Source organism: Falco peregrinus, chromosome 12 (assembly GCF_023634155.1).
Source record: "Falco peregrinus isolate bFalPer1 chromosome 12, bFalPer1.pri, whole genome shotgun sequence".
In the NCBI taxonomy this organism is placed as follows: domain Eukaryota; kingdom Metazoa; phylum Chordata; class Aves; order Falconiformes; family Falconidae; genus Falco; species Falco peregrinus.
In genome coordinates, this window is record NC_073732.1 from 19,188,215 (window position 1) to 19,207,786 (window position 19,572).

Here is a 19,572-nt window from a genome sequence, read left to right on the forward strand (position 1 = left end):
CCCCACCCCCTCCGCCTGGCCGCGAGGAGCCTCCTCCCGCCCCGCCCCGCCTCGTGACAGAGGCGCCGGCGTCACGTGCCGCGGGCGGTGCCCGCAGCGGCTTCAGGCGCGGCACCGGAGCTCCGCCCCCCCGCGCCCCTCCCCCGCGGCGGCGCCCGGCCCCGCCCCTGCGCGCGGCGCGGCTCCGGAAATGGTCGTGCTGCGCTGCGCTGCGGCTGCGTCGGGCCGCGCGCGCTGAAGGAGACTGAAGGTAACGGGCGGGGGCGGGGCGGGCGCGCGCCGCGGGGGGGGGGGGGAGGGGGGCGCCGGTACCGGGCCGCGCGCGCCGCCGCCCCGGGCTTCGCGCCGCCGGGCCGCGCCGCTACCGCCGCCGCCGCCACCACCACGTGGGCGCCGCCCCGCCGCCGCCGGTCCCCTCCCTCGCCCTGCCCCGTCCCGCTCCGCTCCCCGCTGGGCCTGGCCCGGCCCGGCTTTGCCGCCCCGGTGGTCCTGTGCGGCGCCGCTCGCCGCCCCACGTGCCGGCCGGTGCGCCCCGCCGCCGCCGCGCACGTGCTCCCGCCGCCGCGCCCGCCTAGGCCCGCTGCCGCACGTGGTGCGTGCCCCGCCGCCCCCGTCCCGCCGCGCCCGCCCGTGCCGCCGCCGGTGCTGGCGGGGCCGCGGGCCATGGCCGCGGCCGGCAGTGACACGTGTCCTTGGCAGAGGCCGCCGCGGGGGGGAGCGGGGCCGCCGGATGCCGCACCGGGCCCCGCGCCGCGCCCCGCCGCCCCGGCCCTCCCCGCGGCCTGCCCCGGCCCTCCCCGCGGCCCCCTCCCGCGGCCAAGATGGTGCCGGCGCCTCGGGCCTGGCCGCCGCCTCGGGATGGGGCCGGCAGCGGCAGCAGGCAGGGCCGCCGCCTCGGCCCGGGGGCGAGGCCTGGCGGGGCCGGCTGCTCCCGGGCCGGCGCTGCGGCCTGGCCTGGTCTTGCCGCCGGGGACACTCCCCTCACCCCCCGGCTCCTCGCCTTGTTCTCCCCCGGGCGCCCGGCGGCTCGGCCCCTGCCGCCGCGGAGCCCAGCCTTCCGGTGCCCCCGCTCGGACGGGGCCCGGCTGCCCCGGTCCCCCGCCTCCCCTAGGGCCCCGCCTCGGGTAAGGACCCCCCGCCCCGGCCGCGGGCCCTGCACAGGCCGCGGACCTGGCCTCTCCCGGCGCGGGGGAGGCAACGGCCACGGCGGCCTCTCCCGTTGCAAACCCTGCCGGCGGTTCCCCTTCCCCAGGCCCGGGACGGGACCTGCCGCGGCCCGGAGCCGGCCGGGGGGGGCAGAGCAGGGCCCAGGCTGATCTCTCTCTCCTCCTCCCTCCTCTCTCCAAGTCAGTCGGATGAACGGTCTCTGCAGGCCCGCTCAGCCGGCCCAGGTTTTTCCCGCGGGGGGGTGAGTATCCTGCTCGCTCCCGGTTGTGCTGGGGGGGGGGGGGCGCAGGGAGGCTGGGGCTGTCCCCAGGTGTCCCCATTCTCTCTATGACACCCCCCCATTCCCCACACCAGCTTTTGTTTGGGGTGACTGGTCCTAAGGCCGACCTAAGATGGTCCAGGCCGCTGCGTCCCGGGGCTGGGCCGTCCAGGCGTGCCGGGCTGCCCCTGCCAGGCTCTCGGCTCCCCAGTGAGCCAGGGCCAGGGGGAGCACCCGGGAGTGCAGCCCAGCCCCTGCCACCTCCTGGAACCCCATCAGGACCTATCTCCACTGGGGTTGTGGCTAGGGGACCCTTGTGATGGGATGGCACCCCCCCGATACCAGGCTACAGCCCCGGGGGGTGTTGGGGGCACCCAGTGGCCTGGTGCCGGCGGGGACGTGCCTGGCAGTGGCTGCAGCAACGGGGCTGGGGGCCGGCAGGGCCGGCAGTGCTGACGCGGCCGGGCATCAGGTTACAGGAGGCACCACGGCTGCTCCCTCGGGTGCCCCGGGCTGGCAGCAGGCTTGCCAGGTGCCATGGGGTGCAGGGGACCCCCGATGGGGTGCAGAGTGGGAGCACCGCCTCTCCTTCCTGCCCCAGCGGCCTTTGCACTGGGGCGGGGAGAGTGGCACCAGCTGCCAAGTCCCTCCCGGGACAGCCGGGAGGGTGCCCGGGCTGTCTGGGTTGTGGGGGGCTGCGGGCTCCCTTGGGTAGGGCAGTGGGCAGGAGTGGCGTGGGGGGGACGTGGTGGGAGCTGCTCCCTGCCCTCCCTGGTAGGCGTTTGCGGTGTGTGCCGGGGACCCAGCGCCACCAGCCGGAACAGGTTTGGCCGGCCGGGGGAAGCGCTTAGTAGGTCAGCTGGGGTGGAGCAGGGCACGGCTGACGCCGGGGTGCCGCTGGCCCACCCAGCCCCCCGGAGATGGTGGTGGCCTGGGTGCTGGTGGCAGGTCACGGGTACCAGTGCCTGCTTGTGTGGGGCGCTCAGCCAGGCTCAGCGGGGTCACCTTGGGGTGGGGGGTCAGTCCTGCCAGTGGGTATGGCTGGGTTTGGGGTGCGATGGGGGGCTCTGTTCCGTAGGGCGGGGGGATCTGCCCGGACTGGGTGGCCTAGCAGTGCCCACCCCTTCCCTGTTGCCTCAGTGGGGCAGGAGGGGGTGGCTGGGGGTCTGCACCTTGGCAGGATGCTGTCTGTGGGGCATGGTCAGTGCCTGCCTTGACTTTGGTGGGGCTGAGGGGCTGGAGATGCCCCATTTTGGGGGCTGATGTGGACAGGAGACAGATGTTTGCGGTGCTGCCTGCTTCCAGCTTACGCCCGCTGTCCCTGTCCCTGCAGATAGCGAGGGGATCCTTATGCACAACCCCATGAAATGAACAAAGCTCCACAGCCCACAGGAGGAGCCCCGACAGCCCCGCACCCTGCCCCTTCTCCTGGACTGCCGCAGGTAACCATCCCCTTTGGGGTGGGGGGGACCCAGCTTTGTGTGTCTGGTTTGTGTCGGGGGCAGTGGTGCCATCTCCTTCCCTCCCTGCCTCCCTCCAGCCGACGTTCCCACCTGGTCAGACGGCACCTGTGGTTTTTAACCCGGCACCGACCTCACAAATGAATACGCCTTCTCAGCCGCGCCAGGTAAGGGCTTTGTGCCCAGCTGGAGGGGACAACAGTGGGGATCCAGCAGCTTTCTGCCTCCTGGCCAAGTAGCCCCTACTGCTGGGGTGCAAGGAGTCCTGTGGTGCCCCTCGGGGCTGGTGTGCGCCTGTGAGGGGGAGCATGCCCATGATCTGGACCGCAACTGCTGCCTGGGGACCTCGTGGCCCTGGGGTGGGGGGACAGACGCTTCCGGCCAGGGGTGCCCACCAAGTGACTGCTCTTCTCTCCTTCCTCCCCTGTCCCAAACCTCCCTCTCCTCCTCTCTCAGTTTCCAGCAGGGCCTCGGGCTATTCACCAGCAGGTACTAACCCGCTTCTCCCACCCTGCATGCTGAGCACCCTGCCCCGACACTGCACAGAAACACCCCCCTGGGCATGAAGTGGCAGGGGAGCACGGTGGGGACCTTAGAGCTGGGGGATGTGCTGGTGTGGGGAAAGTGGGGAACACCTGCTCGACTGTGGGGGGGTTTCCCTGCAGTGTCTCCCCAATTCCCTCTTTGCATGAAGCCTGCAGCATGTGGCTGTGCCTGTGCTAACCCCAGTCCAGGCTGCTGCTTCTACCTGTACCGTTCCTCATCTTCCTTTTCCTCCCCACTTTGTTGGGGTCTGTCAAGAGGCCTTGTGATGCTGTGCAAGGCTTAGGGCCTTGCCCTCTTGTGTGGAGGAGCTGCTGGGGACAGATCTGGTGATGTCCTTGGTTGTGTTGATTGGGAGCCCCTCAAACCCATCCCTGCCTCCTGGGGGGTCCCTACAGTGGGCCCCAGTGGATTTGGAATGTGGGCGCCGAACAAAGGGCTCCCCAGCCTCCTGTCCCCTCCTTTGCCAGCCACCCTGAGCCCAAGCCCTGTCCCAATGCGGGTAACTCCTGTCTCTCTCTTTCCCCTTTTCCCTCTGTATGCGTGCGCTTGCTAACAGGGAGGATTCAGGTCTCTTCAGGTAATGCTTTCTCCTTGCCCTGGGGTGTGTGCGCGGACCTTTCCTTGCCCACTCGCTGCTGGGCTTGAGCTGCTGCTCCTGGGGGTGCTCCTGCCTGGCGAAGAAGCTGGGCTGGGATGAACGGCATGGGCCGGGGGGGCAGTAGCCGGCTCCGCACACCCAGTTGTCCCGCTCCGGTGTGGCTCGGCGCGGCAGGACTACAGGTCCCAGCATTCAGCGCGAGCGCCGGGAGCCGGTGTGGAGCACGCTGGGACCTGCTGCCGCCAGGCTGCGGCCACGGCCGGTGCCACCGGAGCTGCTGGCCCCTGCCGTGCTGGGCGGGAGCCATGCTGGGCATAAGCTGGGTCAGGTGGACCCAGGCGGCCCCGCAGGTGCGTGGGGACAGGATGGTGCCAGGGTGGGGGGCAGATCTAGGGAGCACGGGGTGGGGTGGGGGGGCGCCTGCATCCTGGGGTCGGGGTGTGTCTCCCCAGTGTGCATGGCTGTGCCGGGTGGGGGTGCTGGTGCTCCGTCTGACACTGTGCCCTGTCTCTCCCCAAGCATTTCTACCAGAACAGGGCGCAGCCTCCCGCCAGCGCGTCCCGCGTACAGAGTAACACGACGGCCCGGCCCGGCCCCCCCTGCCCATGTGTATCCAGCTGCTTCCCAGGTGATGATGATACCCTCCCAGATATCCTACACACCTTCCCAAGGAGCCTATTACATTCCTGGACAGGTGAGGGCCGTGCCCCAGGCTCTGGGAGGGGGCTGGGGTGGGTGCTGGTGGGGGTGTTGCCCGGGGTTGGAGCCCAGGTCTGTTTTGGGAGGGTGCAAGGGGTCCCCCAGGCTCTCTGAACACCTGTTTGATTTGAGCAGGGTGCTGCTTGGCTCTGTAGAGAGGCATTGGGCCACGCTGGTCCCCCTCCCTGGCAGCCCCCTCAGGCGCCTGGTGCCCACTTTGCCTGTGTCCTTCTCCCTGCCCTGGTGCCCAGCCAGTTTACAGGCAGGTTTGGGGATACATCCGTGGTTTGGGGGCACATCCATGCCCTGCAGGGGAGGTAACTGAGCTTTCTTCTCCCTCATTGCAGGGTCGCTCCACGTACGTCGTCCCGACCCAACAGTACCCGGTCCAGCCCGGTGCCCCTAGTTTTTACCCTGGAGCCAGCCCCACAGAGTTCGGGACTTACGGTACAGAGGGGGGGTTGCTCTGCTCCCTGGTGCTCTTCAAGCCCCAAACACTATGCAGTTTTTTTCGCTCCTCTGCCTCTGGCTTCCCTGCAGCCCCCTGCACTCAGGAGCTGAGTGCAGACCTCTGTGTCTTTGCCAACTTGCTGGGACAGTCTCTGTGACTCCATTACAGGCGGTTTTGGGGGACAGGGGGTGTTGCCCATTGCCCAGCAGCACTGAGGGCTGCACATCATGTCCCACCGGTCCATCCACCCCCGCCCTTTTCCAAATCGTGGCAGTTTAATGTTTAACTCTCCTGGCAGAGGGCTGGGACAGACTTTATTCCCTGTTCCCCCTTGCTCACTGTCAAGGTGGTGAGCAGTTTAGTGCTTGCTGACGCCCCTGTTCAGCTCCCTGATCCCCAAGGAGCTGAGCCTGGGGTGCCGGGGCCACTCCATGCCTGCCCTCTCCTGGCACTGGGGAGCAGCGGTGTGAGCAGCCCCTCCTTCTCCCCGCTCGCATGTGGCCACCCGGGCTGTGACTATATTTAGGCTTGGTCGGTCCCCGGAGGCCTGGCAGACACAGAAATGTGAGCTGAGGCCTCCGGCCCGGCCCCGGCCCAGCAGCAAAGCATAAGTGGGGCAGAGATGGGCTTCTCCTGAGCCAGGTACGTGTCTGTCCTCCCTCTCTCTCTTGTCCCAGGGCCCAGTTGGCCCCTTGGAGGAGGGAGGTGGCCCCCAGCAGCAGCCGGCTCCCACACTCAGGCCAGGGCACAACTGCTTCTTTGTGCCTGGCACTGGGGCATCCCTTGGGTGTCTCTGTGGGGTCCTGGGATGGGTTTGCTCCCTGGCTTTGCTTTTGGGTGGCGGCTGTTCCAAGGGGAGGTGGCAGCAGTGTGCCCCTTGCCCACAAGACTGTGTGGGTGGCCTGGCATGGTGTGCCCCTCGAGGGTAAGGTGGGCCAGCCCTCCTTGTCCCCCGGGCTGGGCAGCTCAGGGCCTTCCCCCCCTTCACTCCCCCTGTGTCTGGCCCATCCCTGGGGTGCGAGGCCCTCCTCGTCCCTCTTGGGCAGAGAGGGAGGTCCTTGGCTCAGGGATGGGGCAGTCGGCCAGTCGCCAGAGCACCTTGGTTGAGTTCTGGGCTCAGTGCAGCCAAGAAAGCATGAGCTGGGGGGTCCGGGGCCCAGCTGTGACCGTGCCTTTCTCCCCACTGCCTCGCGCCTGTATCCCCATGGCACTGTGCTGGGGATGATGCTGGCAGATGCCCTGGGAGGAGCGGAGTGCCTCCTGGGGGCTGGGCCAGCCCTGGATGGGGTCCAGCTCTGCCTCCGGCCCACAGCACAGCTCCTTCCTCTGGGCTGGGCTCGCCGAGGGCTCGGCTGTGCAGGGAGCCGGAGCCCCTTGGCCTGGGTGTGAATGGAGGGTGCGGACAGGGCTGCCTGGTGCCGCCCTCGGGCTGGTGCCGGCCCCGGGGAGATAAGGGCGCCTGCAGGAAGGTGGCTGGCTGTGGAACCCGGACGCCTGTACCCAGCATGGCCGAGTGTCCCTGCGAGGCCATCGGTGGCATGGAGCCGGTGGGCACGGCGGGTGCCTGCGGGGCCTGGCTGGGCGTGGGGGTGGCGCGGGGACGCTCTGCTTCACGGGGAAGGAATTTGGTCAGGCCTGTCAGGCGGGTTGGGACAATCCGGGCCGGATGCGATGGGGATTTGCTGCAGAACGGCACGGGCTCCCCAGGCTCCTGACAGACCCCTGTGTTTGGGGGATCAGGGAGTCCCCAGGACAGGCTTGGAAGATCTGAGTTGGCCAGTCTGACACATTCTCCTCTCCTCCAGCGGGTGCTTACTACCCGGCACAGGGGGTGCAGCAGTTCCCAGCGGGGGTCCCAACTGCCCAGGTCATTGTGAGCCAGCAGCCTCCAATCCCCCCAAAACGAGAGCGCAAGACGGTAAGGAGCCATCTGCCTCCGGGCGTGGGGGGGGCACGCATGCGGGAGGGGATGGTGCTGGCCCTGGGTGCCCGCATTGTGCAGGATGGGATATGGTGCTGGGATATGGTGCGGCGTGCTGGAGGAGGGTGGTGCTGTGGGGCTGTGGCAGCCCCCGGTCTGGGGGGGCTTGGTGAGGGGACTGGGGGGTGTCGTGGGTGCCAGCGACCTTGGCCGTCCCGACGGGGCAGCGTTGTGCTGAGTCATGGCTCCCAAGGGGGGGTGGGGGTGGGGTGGGCGGGGGGGGGGTGGGGGTGCCGCGGCTGCCAACTGCTGTCTGCTCCCGGAGATGCCGGCACTCGGAGGCCTCGTGCGGGGCCTATTTATAGCGGGAGCCAGGCGGCTGCCGGCATGGCCCTGTGCTGGGGAGCAGGGGGTGCTGCCGGGCTGGAGACGGGGATGCTGGCATTTCCTCGGCAGGGGGGCCTTGGTGCCCCTTAGGCTCTGGTCTTGTTGCCTTGGGAGCAGGTTGTGTTTGGGGGTGGGGACAACAAGACCCCTGGCTGCGCTGTGTCCCCTGCCAGAGTCTCAGGCCTGCGTCCCCCCCATACTCATCACCTGGCAGGGTGCCCTGCTGTTCCTGCTGCACCCACGTTGGGCACGGGCCAGTAAGGCTGCGGGCGTATGGGCTGTGCCTCGGGCGGCACAGAGCTCATCACAACTTTTGTGTGTCAAGGCCAGTCCCCTGTGTTGTTCTTGAGGTGTAAGGGGATAGTCCCCACAGCCCCTGTGCCAGCATGGTGATCCCTTGGGATCCCCTGACCCCTGGAGATGGGCACTGGCCTGGGGACATGGCACTGGCTCTGGCTGCCTGGCACGATGGCTTGCAAGGCTTCAGGACAGGACAGTATGGGATGCTGTGCCCTGTGGGGAGGGGAGGTGATGCCCACTGGTTTCCAAGCTGTGTGTGGCCAGAGCAGACACAGGCCAGTGCTCAATGAGTGTCTTGCCTCTCCCTTTGGAGAAGGAGGTGTCCTGGGGGTGTCGGGCCAAGGGAAAGGGGGTGGCCAGTGTGCTCTGTCCCCCACCCCACCGACAGCTTCCCCCTCTCTGCCCTGATCCACGGACAGATCCGGATACGAGACCCCAACCAAGGTGGCAAAGACATCACTGAAGAAATAATGTCCGGAGCAAGGACCTCATCCACCCCCACCCCTCCACAGGTAAGGGGACCCCCTGACTGGGGCAGCGGGATATGCACAAGGCCCTGCTGAACTCCGTCTTTGCCCCCTCCCGCAGGCTGGAAGCAGTTTGGAGCCCCAGGCCAATGGAGAGACCCCCCATGTAGCAGTTATTGTCCGGCCAGGTAAGTGCCTGTGTCAAGGGTGGGCGTGCCACCTGGCATCAGCTGCTGCTTGGTTCCCTGTTGGCACTGCAGGGTGTGAGATGCCAGCTTTGCCATTCCTTGGTTCACCTGGGGCTTGTGGGTTCACATGCCTTCCCTACATACCTGGGGACTGGTGTCCCCATGCCGACTCTAGCAGAATTTATGGGGGCTGTCTGCTCGCCCCAGCTGTCCCCTGAGTGCTGGAGGATGCCTTTTGTCCCTGTCACCTGTTTGTGGTGTGGGCTGGCACATCTATCCCTACCCATCCTGCAGATGGAGGGATCTGGGGGAAGTGCAGGGTGAGAGGGGGATTGGAGAGCCCCTCATTAATACCATCTACTTTGCAGATGACCGCCCGAAGCCCGCGCTGGTGGTGAGCAAGCCTGTCTCCCTGGAGCCCAGCAAGTCGGCGTCCCCATCACCTCCCCCTCCCCTCATCCCCGAGGTGGAGCCTGTGGTGCTCTCGGCTGTGACGCTGGTGCCAATGGAGCCCCCCGTGGACGCGGACACTAAAGTGGAGCTGGGCGAGGCGCCGCCCGACCCACACAAGACGTTTAGCGCCATCACTACAGTGCCAGGGGCTGTGGAGCTGCCCCTCGTGCCCGCACCCGACATGGACACGGTGGCCACGGAGGAGGAAGAGGAGGAGGAGGAGGAGGTTGCCATTCCCCTCCCAGAGCCTGCCCCGCAGGCGCCTGTGCCCCCTGAGGTGCCGCTGGTGCCCGTTGTCCCCACAGTGCCAGCCGTGCCCCTGGTGCCAGCCGCGCCATCACCGCCGCCCGTCGTAATGCAGGCCCCTGAAGCACCTGCCAAACCTGCATCTCCCAGCCCCCCACCACCCCGGGAAGAGCCCTGCCCTGAGCCCCCTGCTGAGGCCAACGGGGTCTTGGAGGAGGTGCCCGAGCCGGTCCCCAAGGCACCCGTATGCCAGCCGGTGCCTGCACCTGCACCCGCGCCTGCCCTGGACTCCCCCATTGCCCAGCCCGAAGAGCTGCCCCTGCCCAACGGGGTGGAGGGCACTGGCAAAGCAGAGCCGAGCAAGGAGCAGCCCGAGTCGGACATCAGTCCTATCTCAGAGCCTGAGGAGCTAGCCCAGCCCAGCACCCCTGCTTCTCCCCCAGCTGAGGAGGAGGAGGAAGAGAGTGAAGGCCCTGGCGAGGCCCAGGAGCGGAGCTCGAGCCCAGCCCCTGCCCCTTCGCAGACCTCAGAGGCGACCGCACAAGGTTGGGGACATTGGGCTGGGGTGTGCAGGGTCACAGGGTGCCCCAGGGTGGGTATTGGGTGACGTGGGGCAGGGGGGTGGGTGTCGCCTGCGCATGGGTTGTGGGGAGGGTATTAAGAGAGGGCAACAGGGTTAGGTGACCCAGGACGTGGGTATGGGATGCTGGGTGGGGATGAGGTGCCTGTGGATGGCAAGATGCGGGGGCAGATGTCTGGGGAGCGTGTCTGTATGCAGAACTATGGGGTGGGTGGGTATAGAGGTGTGCCCTAGGTCGTGGGGTGCCACGAGGAAAGTGTGTTTTAAATGCCTTATGTGAGGTTGTAGGGCAGGTGTTTTGGGGCTGTGTGTGAGGGCTGTCCCCAGCTGTCCGAGGGCACGGGGAGGTGCAGTGGGTGGAGGGGTGGCAGGGGAGACGCAGAGCTGCCGGCTGTAGCTGTGTGGGGCACCCTGTGTAGGGGTATGCTGGTGTCTGGGGAAAGTGAAGTGCTGTGAGGATGTGCTGGGGCAGAGATACGTTTTGTCTTTTTTTTAAATTTTTAGGCATCCTACACAAGAGTGTGGGGGTTATATAGCGGTACTGGGGGAGGGTGGGAGAGATGGGTACACAGGACATGTTCATATGGAGCACCCTGAGTGGGGATATAGGGGGCCTATAGGAGGGTGACCTGGTGGCACATGTACTTCTGGGGAGTGCCTCTGTATGGGGTGGTGTCTGGGGGCGCCGGGGAGGGGAGTGTATGTGGGGGCAGAGGTGTATGCGGGTGTCCCCCTAAGGGCTGCCCTGCAGAGGGGCATGAGTGTCTGCAGGGATCCCCCGTGCTAGGGAAGAGGTGTGGATGGGGTGCTTCACAGAGGCCCGGGGTAAATCAGGGTGCAGCAGGGAGATGGGGAGAAGTGTGAGGTGCATCTGTACAGGCTATTCTGGGGTGCACGCTTGGGGACCGGGGTACCTTGGTGGGCTGTATGTTGGATCTGCAGGGCTGCAGATGCCCAGGTGGGTACACGGTGTGTTTGGGGCTGGGGGCTGTGCTCGGGACTACGTCCCTGTGGCTCCCCACGGCCCCACCTGGAAGCTCATCTGATGTTGCTGGGGCCCTGCTCGTGACCCTGGACCTGGTGTCAGGGTCCAGGGGGCTGGGAGGGTTCCTCTCCTTCACCTCCCTGCCTCTCCTCCCAGTCGCCGTGTCGGTGCCAAAGAAGAAGCGAAGGATGAAGGAGCTGAACAAGAAGGAGGCAGTAGGCGATTTGCTGGATGCCTTTAAAGAGGTGAGTGTCCTAGGGGTTTTGGGGGGGTCACCTTGTGTCCTCCTGTGATGAACTCTGCTTTGTGCCATCGTGTCTGGGCCACTGATGTTCTGTGATGGTAATGAGGATCTGAGAGGGGGATGGATGCCTGGGTGTGGGGTGGAGGGGACAGGACCAAGCTCACAGGGTGACTGCTTTCCCTTTACCCCACAATGCAGTCTCAGATCAGTGACAGTGCCTCAGAAGCAGAGAACAAGCCCCCCACGTCTGCCCCTGCCCGTGAAGCAGAGGATGTGGCTCCTGCCCGTCCACAAGAAGAGTCAGAGGAGACGTGGGAGGAGAAGGAGGACAAGCTGGCTCCTGAGAAGGGCAAGTCTGCTGACCAGAAGTACCGCTACAAGGAAGGTGAGCCGTGCCTTGCCTCAGGCTTTTCTGGGAGCCACCACCTCTGGACCCAGCGGTCGGGAGGGTGGGGGTGCCATGGTTCAGCTGTACTCTACCCCACACTCTTCTCCTATCTTGTCACCAAGCCTGGCGTGGGGTGGGGAACAGAGGCCCCAGCAGGAGGGTCCTGGCAGGAGGCAGGGAGCTGGTGGTGTCAGGCTTTCTGTTGAAGCAAGCAGAGTTGTACTCATGGTGTACCAGCCTGAGGCAGCTCGATGGTTGTCTACATCCCACCTCACTGGTCCCTGGATGGGCCTGGACCTGCCACAGCTTGGGGTGGAGGATATGGGACAGGCCACATCAGGCTTTCCCTCTTGCCCCCCACTGCAGAGCAATGGAAGCCACTGAACCCTGAGGAGAAGAAGCGGTATGACCGGGAGTTCCTGCTGGGCTTCCAGTTCATCTTTGCCAGCATGCAAAAACCTGAGGGACTGCCCCAGATTACAGATGTGGTGCTGGACAAGGTTGGTGCGGCCCTGGAAATTGGGGGGGCAGGGGTCTGGCTGCTCTTTGTGCCTTGTCAAGGCAGGGCAGGGACTTACCTGCTGTGCTTGGGGTCCTGCTGCAGCATCTGCAATGGACCTTGAGCCTGGGGTTGGTGGTGGTGGGGCACTTCTGGGGCCTTCTTTCCAGTTCATTGTCCCGGCGCTGAGGCTGGGGGATGGATCCATCCCACTCCTCTGCCCCCGGGCATCCTCAGCCGTGTGTACCTTCACAGGCCAACAAGACCCCCCTGCGGGCGCTGGACCCCATCCGCCTTAGTGGCATGAACTGCAGCCCTGACTTCACCCCCTCCTTTGCCAACCTTGGCCGGCCCGTCATGGGCAACCGGGGCCTGGTGAGTATCTCCTTGCTTCACCCATGCTGTTCCTGTCTGCCTTTCTGTGATGATCAAGCTTTTGAGCCACTGTGTCTGGGCCACTGATGTCCGTGATGGAACTGAGGATCTGAGCAGGCAGATGGGGACACCCTGGGAGCCAGCCCAACTTGTCCCAGAGCAAGGAGCTGAGTTTCTTCTTCCCGTGTCAGCCCTCAGGGTTGGGTCCCCGCCGTTCCCAGCAGAGCCAGAGGAAGGAGCCCCGCAAAATCATTGCCACTGTGTCTCTCAATGAGGATGTCAAGTTGAACAAGGCTGAGAAGGCCTGGAAACCCAGCAGCAAGCGTGCCTCCGAGGAGGAGGATCCTGAGAACATCAAGACGCAGGTGGGAGCTGGGGCAAGCGTGTGGTGGGGGGGCGGGGGCGTGCCTGACTCTCACTGATCCTGCTGTCCTTGCAGGAACTACTCCGCCGTGTCCGCAGCATCCTCAACAAGCTGACGCCCCAGATGTTCCAGCAGCTGATGAAGCAGGTGATGGAGTTGTCCATCGACACGGAGGAGCGGCTCAAGGGTGTCATCGACCTCGTCTTTGAGAAGGCCATCTCAGAGCCAAACTTCTCTGTTGCCTATGCTAACATGTGCCGTTGCCTTATGGGGGTGAGCAGGAGCTGGGGGGGTGGTCTCCCGCCAGGCTGACTGGGGTTTTGTGTGGGGGCTTTGGCTGAGCTCAGCAGGGTGCAGGTCCTTCCGTGTGGTGTGGGGAAAACAGAGTGTGTGGACGAGGACCAAGTCCAGAGTCTTGGCAGGGCATCATGAGGGTGTAGGGTGGGTTTTCCCTGGTTTGAGCAGTGCCTGGGCCTTAGCTGGTCAGCTTTTGGGGAAACATGACTCATGCTTCTTGCCTGGGTTGTACCTCTCCCTGCAGCTCAAAGTGCCCACAACAGACAAGCCCACGGTGACTGTGAACTTCCGCAAGCTGCTGCTCAACCGCTGCCAGAAGGAGTTTGAGAAGGACAAGGATGACGATGAGATCTTTGAGAAGCGACAGAAGGAGATGGATGATGCCAGTGCTGTGAGTTGGGGTGGGAGGCTGTGGCCAAGGGCTGGTGTGGGCATCTTCTGGGTGGCTTTGGGCTCTGAGCTGCCCTGCTGTGCCCTCCCCGCAGCCCGAGGAGAAAGCGCGCATGAAAGATGAGTTGGAAGAGGCACGGGACAAGGCCCGCCGACGATCTCTGGGGAACATTAAGTTCATCGGAGAGCTCTTCAAACTGAAGATGTTGACGGAGGCCATCATGCACGACTGTGTGGTGAAGCTGCTCAAAAACCACGATGAGGAGTCTCTTGAGTGCCTTTGCCGTCTACTTACCACCATTGGCAAGGACCTGGACTTTGAGAAGGCCAAGGTACCCCTTGCCCTGCTTTGCCTTGCCCTACCCTTGCCTTTGGGAGGGATGTGACCATGACTCTGTCCCTCTATAGCCCAGGATGGACCAGTACTTCAATCAGATGGAGAAGATCATCAAAGAGAAGAAGACATCATCCCGAATCCGTTTCATGCTGCAGGATGTGATTGACCTCAGACGGGTAAGGCACGTGGCCTGTTATTGCCCGGGGACTGCCCTTTGCTCCCTGCTTGGTCCCAGGAAAATGCTGGCCTGTGTCCTCTGAGTGCCAGCAGTCCCTGGGAGGGGAGAGGTGGGTATGTAAGCTGTGGCCAGCCCCAGAGACACCATGCTAGCCCTCAGCCCTTGGTTAGCATGGTAGTGGTAGTGGGCACACAGTAACTGGCGGCTGCTTAATGCAGGGGGGCTCCAGAAACTGAGCCCTTTTGTGCCAAAAGCTGCCACAGCACACAGGGAGTTGTGATGGCTGAGGCAGATCAGTCTGAGACTTCGAGGGTGGAATAACTGGGAAGTAGGAATGTCTCAGTCTCCATCCTCCAACCAGCTCAGTGCCCTCTTTCCTTCTTCCCTGCCCTCTGCAGAATAGCTGGGTGCCGCGGCGAGGAGACCAGGGCCCCAAAACCATTGACCAGATCCACAAGGAAGCAGAGATGGAGGAGCATCGGGAACACATCAAAGTGCAGCAGCTCATGTCAAAGGACAAGAGGAGAGGACCCCCTGGGCCATCCTCCAGCAGTGAGTGCCGAGGCTTGGGGACATCTGGGGCTGCCAGGGTGGGTTGCTCCTGCTGGGCACAGCTTGAGGTTAGGCTTTGCCTTATGTCTGGCCCCTTTCTGCTCAGGTGGGCGTGGGAGCCTGGTTGCAGATGATGGCTGGAACACAGTGCCCATCAGCAAGGGCAACCGGCCCATTGACACCAGCCGGCTAACGAAGATCACCAAGGTGAGGCTGAGGGTACAGTGTGGGCAGTTGAGCCAGCTGCCTGGCATGGATCCTGCCTTGATGCGGCGTTCAGAGCTAACTCTGTCTCTCCACCTGCAGCCTGGATCAATCGACTCCAACAACCAGCTCTTCGCACCAGGTGGGCGGCTGAGCTGGGGCAAGGGCAGCAGCGGAGGGTCTGGCGCAAAGCCTGCAGATTCAGGTAGGCTGTGTGGGACTGGCTGGGTGCCATTGGATGGGGCAGGAGGGGGGATCCTTCCCCCCAGCGGCTCCTGTACCGGGGAGGTGCAGAACTCTGAGACTCCCCTCTTTTCACACCCAGCATCTGATTCAGGGCGACCAGCCACGAGCACCTTGAACCGCTTCTCAGCGCTTCAGCAGTCAACCCCTGCCGAGAGCCTGGAGTCCCGCCGTGTGGTGCAGAGGTGAGGGGCCAACCCTGCCTTGGGTGTGTGGGCACGTTGGTCTGCAGCCCAGGGAGGCCCCCCCAAATCAGGCATCGGTCAATCAGTAGTACATAGGCAACCATATGCCATCTGTGCTGGAATAATCCCCTGTGACAAGATGGGGCTTTTTTGGGGGGCTCGGAGTCAGTGGGGAGTCCTTGCAGCAAAGAAGACTGACCCCACCCTGGGCTTCCTCCTCACTGTCCAGCACTTAGGGGACCATACCTGGGTGCTGGGTCCACTCTGGGGGTCCTGGGACCAGATGGACATTGATGGGCTGGAGGGAGTCCCATGGAGGCTGGAGCATGAGATCTGCAAGGAGAATTGGGCTTGGGTTTTGTTCAGAAGAGGGAAACGGAGGATCTTGCTACAGCCTGCAGCTGGGCAAAGGTGTGGGCAGGATGGAGCCAAGCTCTGCTCAGCCATGCCAAGGGTCAGAGCGAACTGCAAAGGGCATGAGTTAGAGCGGGAGAAACAGGGAAAAGTATTTTCCCTGGAGGGTGGTCAGGTGCTAGAAAAGGTCCTGGAAGGGGCTGGGGTTGTAGTGCGACAGCCTTGCCTTGCAGAGCTCTGCAGTCTGGGGTCAGGGAGGGGTGGCAATGGGCTCTTCATGCTGTGTCTGTCCTCCCACCCAGGAGCAGCTCCAGCCGCGACAGGTCAGAGAAGGCTGGGGACAGAGGGGACCGGGAGTCGCGTTCAGAGAAGGGCAGCGACCGCCTTGAACGTCCTGACCGGGGGGGAGCGGGCAGACAGGAACAGGTCTGCCCTCACGAAGAGGAGCTTCAGCAAAGAGACAGAGGACAGGAGCCGAGAACGGGAGAAGCAGGGCGGCCCTGAGGCTGTGCGCAAGGCTGCTAGCATGACGGAGGAACGGGACAGAAGCCGAGAGACCAGTGAGCTGGCGAGGAGTGGTGTCCTGGGGGTCTGGCTGTGGCCTGGGGCTCTACCTGTCCCAGGTGGTGCCTGATCCTTGCTCTCTCCTCGCAGTTAAGCAAGAGCCAGCACCTCCTGCAGCATCCCCCAAGCCCACACTGTCAGAGGAGGAGCTGGAGAAGAAATCCAAGGCGATCATAGAGGAATACCTGCACATCAATGACATGAAGGTGAGAGGAGTGGGTGGGCAGGCACAGCACCATATGGCCCCTGTAAAACACTGTCTGCTTCCCTGGGCAGTAGTGCTGTTGGGCAGGATGCCGGCAGTGCCTGGATGAGGAAAGGGGCAGCCAGGGCTGGCCATGGGGCAGTACTGACCCCACCTTTTCCCTGCAGGAGGCCCTTCAGTGTGTGCAGGAGCTGGGCAGCCCCTCCTCGCTCTACATCTTTGTGCAGAACGGCATAGAGTCAACACTGGAGAGGAGCACCATCTCCCGTGAGCACATGGGGGTCCTGCTGTGCCAACTGGTGAAGGCGGGCACGCTCTCCAAGGAGCAATACTACAAAGGGTGAGGGGCTGGGCCAGCCTGGTCCCAGGCTGGTTATTGGCTCAGCTTTGAATTTGGCTCTGCCTTGGGTAGGGCTCATCACTGAGACCTCCCAAGGTCCCTGCAAGCTGAGGGCACTGGGGCCACTGAATCCCAACGGCCCCCATCTGCCACACAGGCTGCGGGAGATCCTGGAGATTGCAGAAGACATGGAGATTGACATCCCACACATCTGGCTGTACTTGGCTGAGCTTATCACCCCCATCCTGCAAGAGGAAGGCATCCCCATGGAGGAACTGTTCAGGTGAGGGCTGTGCCCCTGTGTGGGACTGCCATGGGGTCCCAGGGGAACTCCTGGGGGACAGGTAGCTCAACCAGGTCTCTTGTGCCCCGCAGGGAGATAACGAAGCCCCTAGTGCCCATTGGGAAGGCCACCACACTGCTGGTTGAGGTGCTGGGCTTGTTGTGCAAGGGCATGGTAAGTGCATGGGGCTCGTGTAGCTGCCAGCCGCTGTCTTGGGGATGGCAGCCTGCTTGTGGGGGCAGGTTGGCATGTGGGGATTGAACACCTCTGCCAGCAGAGGGGATGGCAGGGAGCATCCCTTGCTGTGTCTGGGTCATGGAGGTGGCATGGCCAAGCCACAGTATCTCCCTCCCTGGAGAGAGAGGGCATGGGGTGCTGATGCTGACTGTCTTGTCTGCCCTACAGAGCCAGAAGACTGTAGGCAAGCTGTGGCGGGATGGAGGCTTGAGCTGGAAGGAATTCCTGCCTGAGGACCAGGATGTCAACAAATTTGTCACAGAGCAGGTGGGAGCTTAGTGGTGGCAAGGGGCAGAAATGGGCCATGGCGGGACCCTGGAGGGTCCTGCTGCCAGGAGCATGGTTTTCCCCTGTGCTGCCCCTAACAGTTTGTCTCTGCCCGCTCCCCCAGAAATTGGACTACACAATGGGGGACAGCTCAGACACGCCGAGCCACAAGGAGCTGACCTCAGAGGAGTTGTGCAAGCAGATGGATAAACTGCTGAAGGAGAACCCGAACAACCAAAGAATACATGACTGGATCGAGGTGAGGGTGTGGGCACAGTGTCTGTGGGTCTAGGGGCTTCCTCCTAGTTCCCTCCCCACCTCACCTTTTTTCCTTTACTCTTCCTTCTTCAGGCCAACCTGAGTGAGCAGCAGGTCTCGTCTAACATGTTTATCAGGGCCCTGATGACATCTGTGTGCCACTCAGCCATTGTCTGTGAGTAGCAGGGTGAGGTGGGGGGTGTGTCCCCCTGCCCACACCACCCCCATCTCATACCCAGTCTCCCACAGTTGAGACCCCCTACCGTGTGGATGCCATGGTCATCCGCAACCAAGCCAAGCTGCTGCAGAAATACTTGCGGGATGAGCAGAAGGAGCTCCAGGCGCTATATGCCCTACAAGCCTTGGTGGTGAAGTTGGACCAGCCTCCCAGTGAGTGTCGTGGGATGGGTGGGCTGGGGGAGGCTGGGTAGCAGGCACATCCCCACCCCAGCAGGGTGGCTGGTGGCTGGGGAATAGCAGGGGGCTCTCCCTTTGTGCTCCCTCCAGACTTGCTGCGAATGTTCTTTGATGCCCTCTACGATGAGGATGTCATCAAGGAGGAGGCATTCTACAAGTGGGAGTCCAGCAAGGACCTGGCTGAGCAGCAGGGCAAAGGAGTGGCTCTCAAATCAGTGACGGCCTTTTTCACCTGGCTCCGGGAAGCCGAGGATGAGTCTGACAACAACTGAGCAGCCGTAAGGAGGAAGGGGGGAGAGAGAGTGGGGCACCCCGGGGAGTGTGACTCCATGCCCTCCCACCCCCGGCCCCCCTGGACTTGCTGACGCCAGGGCTGAGGGACCTGCTGTGCCCCCTGCAGCCCCCCCCTCTCTCTTTCAGTTCTCCTCCTCTCCCTCCCACCATCCCGGTTCTGTTTGCGAGGCCTGTACTAGTTTGTCATGATGATAATAAATGGATGCTGATGGAGGCGGCTGTTGCCGTGGGTCCCCTCAGGGCCCCTACTCTCCTCTCCTCCCTCCCAGCACCAGGCATACCAGGTCTCTGGGAGCGGGGCAGAGCACCCCTGGACTCATGTCATGGGGAGGGGGGGATGGGATGGGGACAGTATCTCTCCCCTCCTCTCCTCCCATCCTCTTCTTCCTCCCCACTTCTTGCTGAAATATAGAGAGATTATATATATATAAACTTATTAAATTTGGTTTGGGGACAGGAGCGTGATTTCTCCCCCTCCCCTGTCCTCTCTCTATTCCTCCATCACTGCCTGGACCCACCCCCCCTCTGTGGTTTTTTTATTTTAAATATAAATCATTCCCCGCCCCCAGCTCCTGCTCTGACACCTGGGGAGGATGCTGGGGAGGAGGGGGGGGGCTGACCCCTTCTCTCTGGGCCAGGTGGAGTCCCCTCCTCCCCCTCAAAGTCCCCATCCTCCTCCCAAACGTTTAAGGCCACAATTGGGCAAGCGACAGGGCGGCCCCCCATCCGCGTCCCCTGTATTTATAGAGCGCCGGATGTGACGAGCCGCATGTGTAATTATTAAAACAAGGATTCAATTACTGGTCACGTGAATTTGTAAATAATTTTTTTTTGCCTTTTTTTTTTTTCTTTTCTTTATGGAGTATTTAATTGAAGATTTAAAGGCATCTTTTCACCTTAAAACTGGAAATAAAAGAACATTGCTAAATAATGCCCCGTGTGCCGCTGTTGCCGCCCCATGTCCCTTGTGCCCAGGCTGGTGTGGGGGTGCCAGCCTAGAGCCCAAGCAGGGGCCAGCCTCCCCTGGCACCCCAAGGCAGAGGGTAGGTACCCCCCCACCCTGGGGCTGGGAGGGTGGCAAGGGGGTTGGACGTGCCTGGAGCCAGGCCGCCTGGGACTCCTCTTGCCAGCGCTGCCTGGCGCAGGGTGTCTGTGGTGGAGCAGGCAGCCCTGCCAGCGCCCTGGCTGCGGAGCAGAGCCTCGCTGTCCCTAAGCATCCCTTTTCCTATGGGCACAGAGTGGCAGGACCTGTGCCATTTCCTCTGTCTCTGCCTTGGGGTGGGAGATGAGAGTTATGTGCTGGACTTCCCTCACAACTTCCCTCTTGGGGGGCATTTTTCTCTTGGCACCCTCCTGTCTTGTCTTGCAGGTGGGGTAGGGAAAGGCTGGA

At 63.4% G+C, this 19,572-nt stretch overlaps 2 protein-coding genes and 2 non-coding genes across 4 annotated transcripts; all 4 read left to right on the forward strand.

Moving 5' to 3' along the window:
- Nucleotides 1–172: 172 nt before the first annotated feature.
- EIF4G1 (eukaryotic translation initiation factor 4 gamma 1) lies at nucleotides 173–18,987 on the forward strand. Its single transcript, XM_055816775.1, is given in 35 exon segments — nucleotides 173–250; nucleotides 1,348–1,408; nucleotides 2,760–2,868; nucleotides 2,967–3,053; nucleotides 4,550–4,624; nucleotides 4,626–4,724; nucleotides 5,077–5,176; nucleotides 6,986–7,098; nucleotides 8,208–8,300; nucleotides 8,377–8,443; nucleotides 8,812–9,687; nucleotides 10,864–10,952; nucleotides 11,150–11,336; nucleotides 11,706–11,839; nucleotides 12,094–12,213; nucleotides 12,405–12,578; nucleotides 12,653–12,850; nucleotides 13,119–13,265; nucleotides 13,360–13,596; nucleotides 13,673–13,777; nucleotides 14,178–14,331; nucleotides 14,438–14,538; nucleotides 14,638–14,740; nucleotides 14,861–14,963; nucleotides 15,620–15,701; nucleotides 15,703–15,877; nucleotides 15,972–16,087; nucleotides 16,254–16,426; nucleotides 16,584–16,709; nucleotides 16,802–16,883; nucleotides 17,115–17,213; nucleotides 17,338–17,472; nucleotides 17,565–17,646; nucleotides 17,721–17,861; nucleotides 17,979–18,987. Coding segments are annotated over 33 exon segments (4,830 nt in total). The 5' UTR covers nucleotides 173–250; nucleotides 1,348–1,408; nucleotides 2,760–2,793; the 3' UTR covers nucleotides 18,161–18,987.
- LOC129785391 (basic proline-rich protein-like) lies at nucleotides 304–1,412 on the forward strand. The gene is made up of 2 exons (XM_055817388.1): nucleotides 304–1,124; nucleotides 1,352–1,412. The coding sequence occupies exons 1-2, from the start codon at nucleotides 664–666 to the stop codon at nucleotides 1,410–1,412; spliced, it is 522 nt and encodes a 173-aa protein (XP_055673363.1). The 5' UTR covers nucleotides 304–663.
- On the forward strand, nucleotides 10,992–11,070 carry LOC114011604 (small nucleolar RNA SNORD66). Its single transcript, XR_003553581.1, has one exon. It is a non-coding gene; the product is annotated as a small nucleolar RNA SNORD66 (small nucleolar RNA).
- LOC114011605 (small nucleolar RNA SNORD66) lies at nucleotides 12,255–12,330 on the forward strand. The gene has a single exon (XR_003553582.1). It is a non-coding gene; the product is annotated as a small nucleolar RNA SNORD66 (small nucleolar RNA).
- Nucleotides 18,988–19,572: the final 585 nt, after the last annotated feature.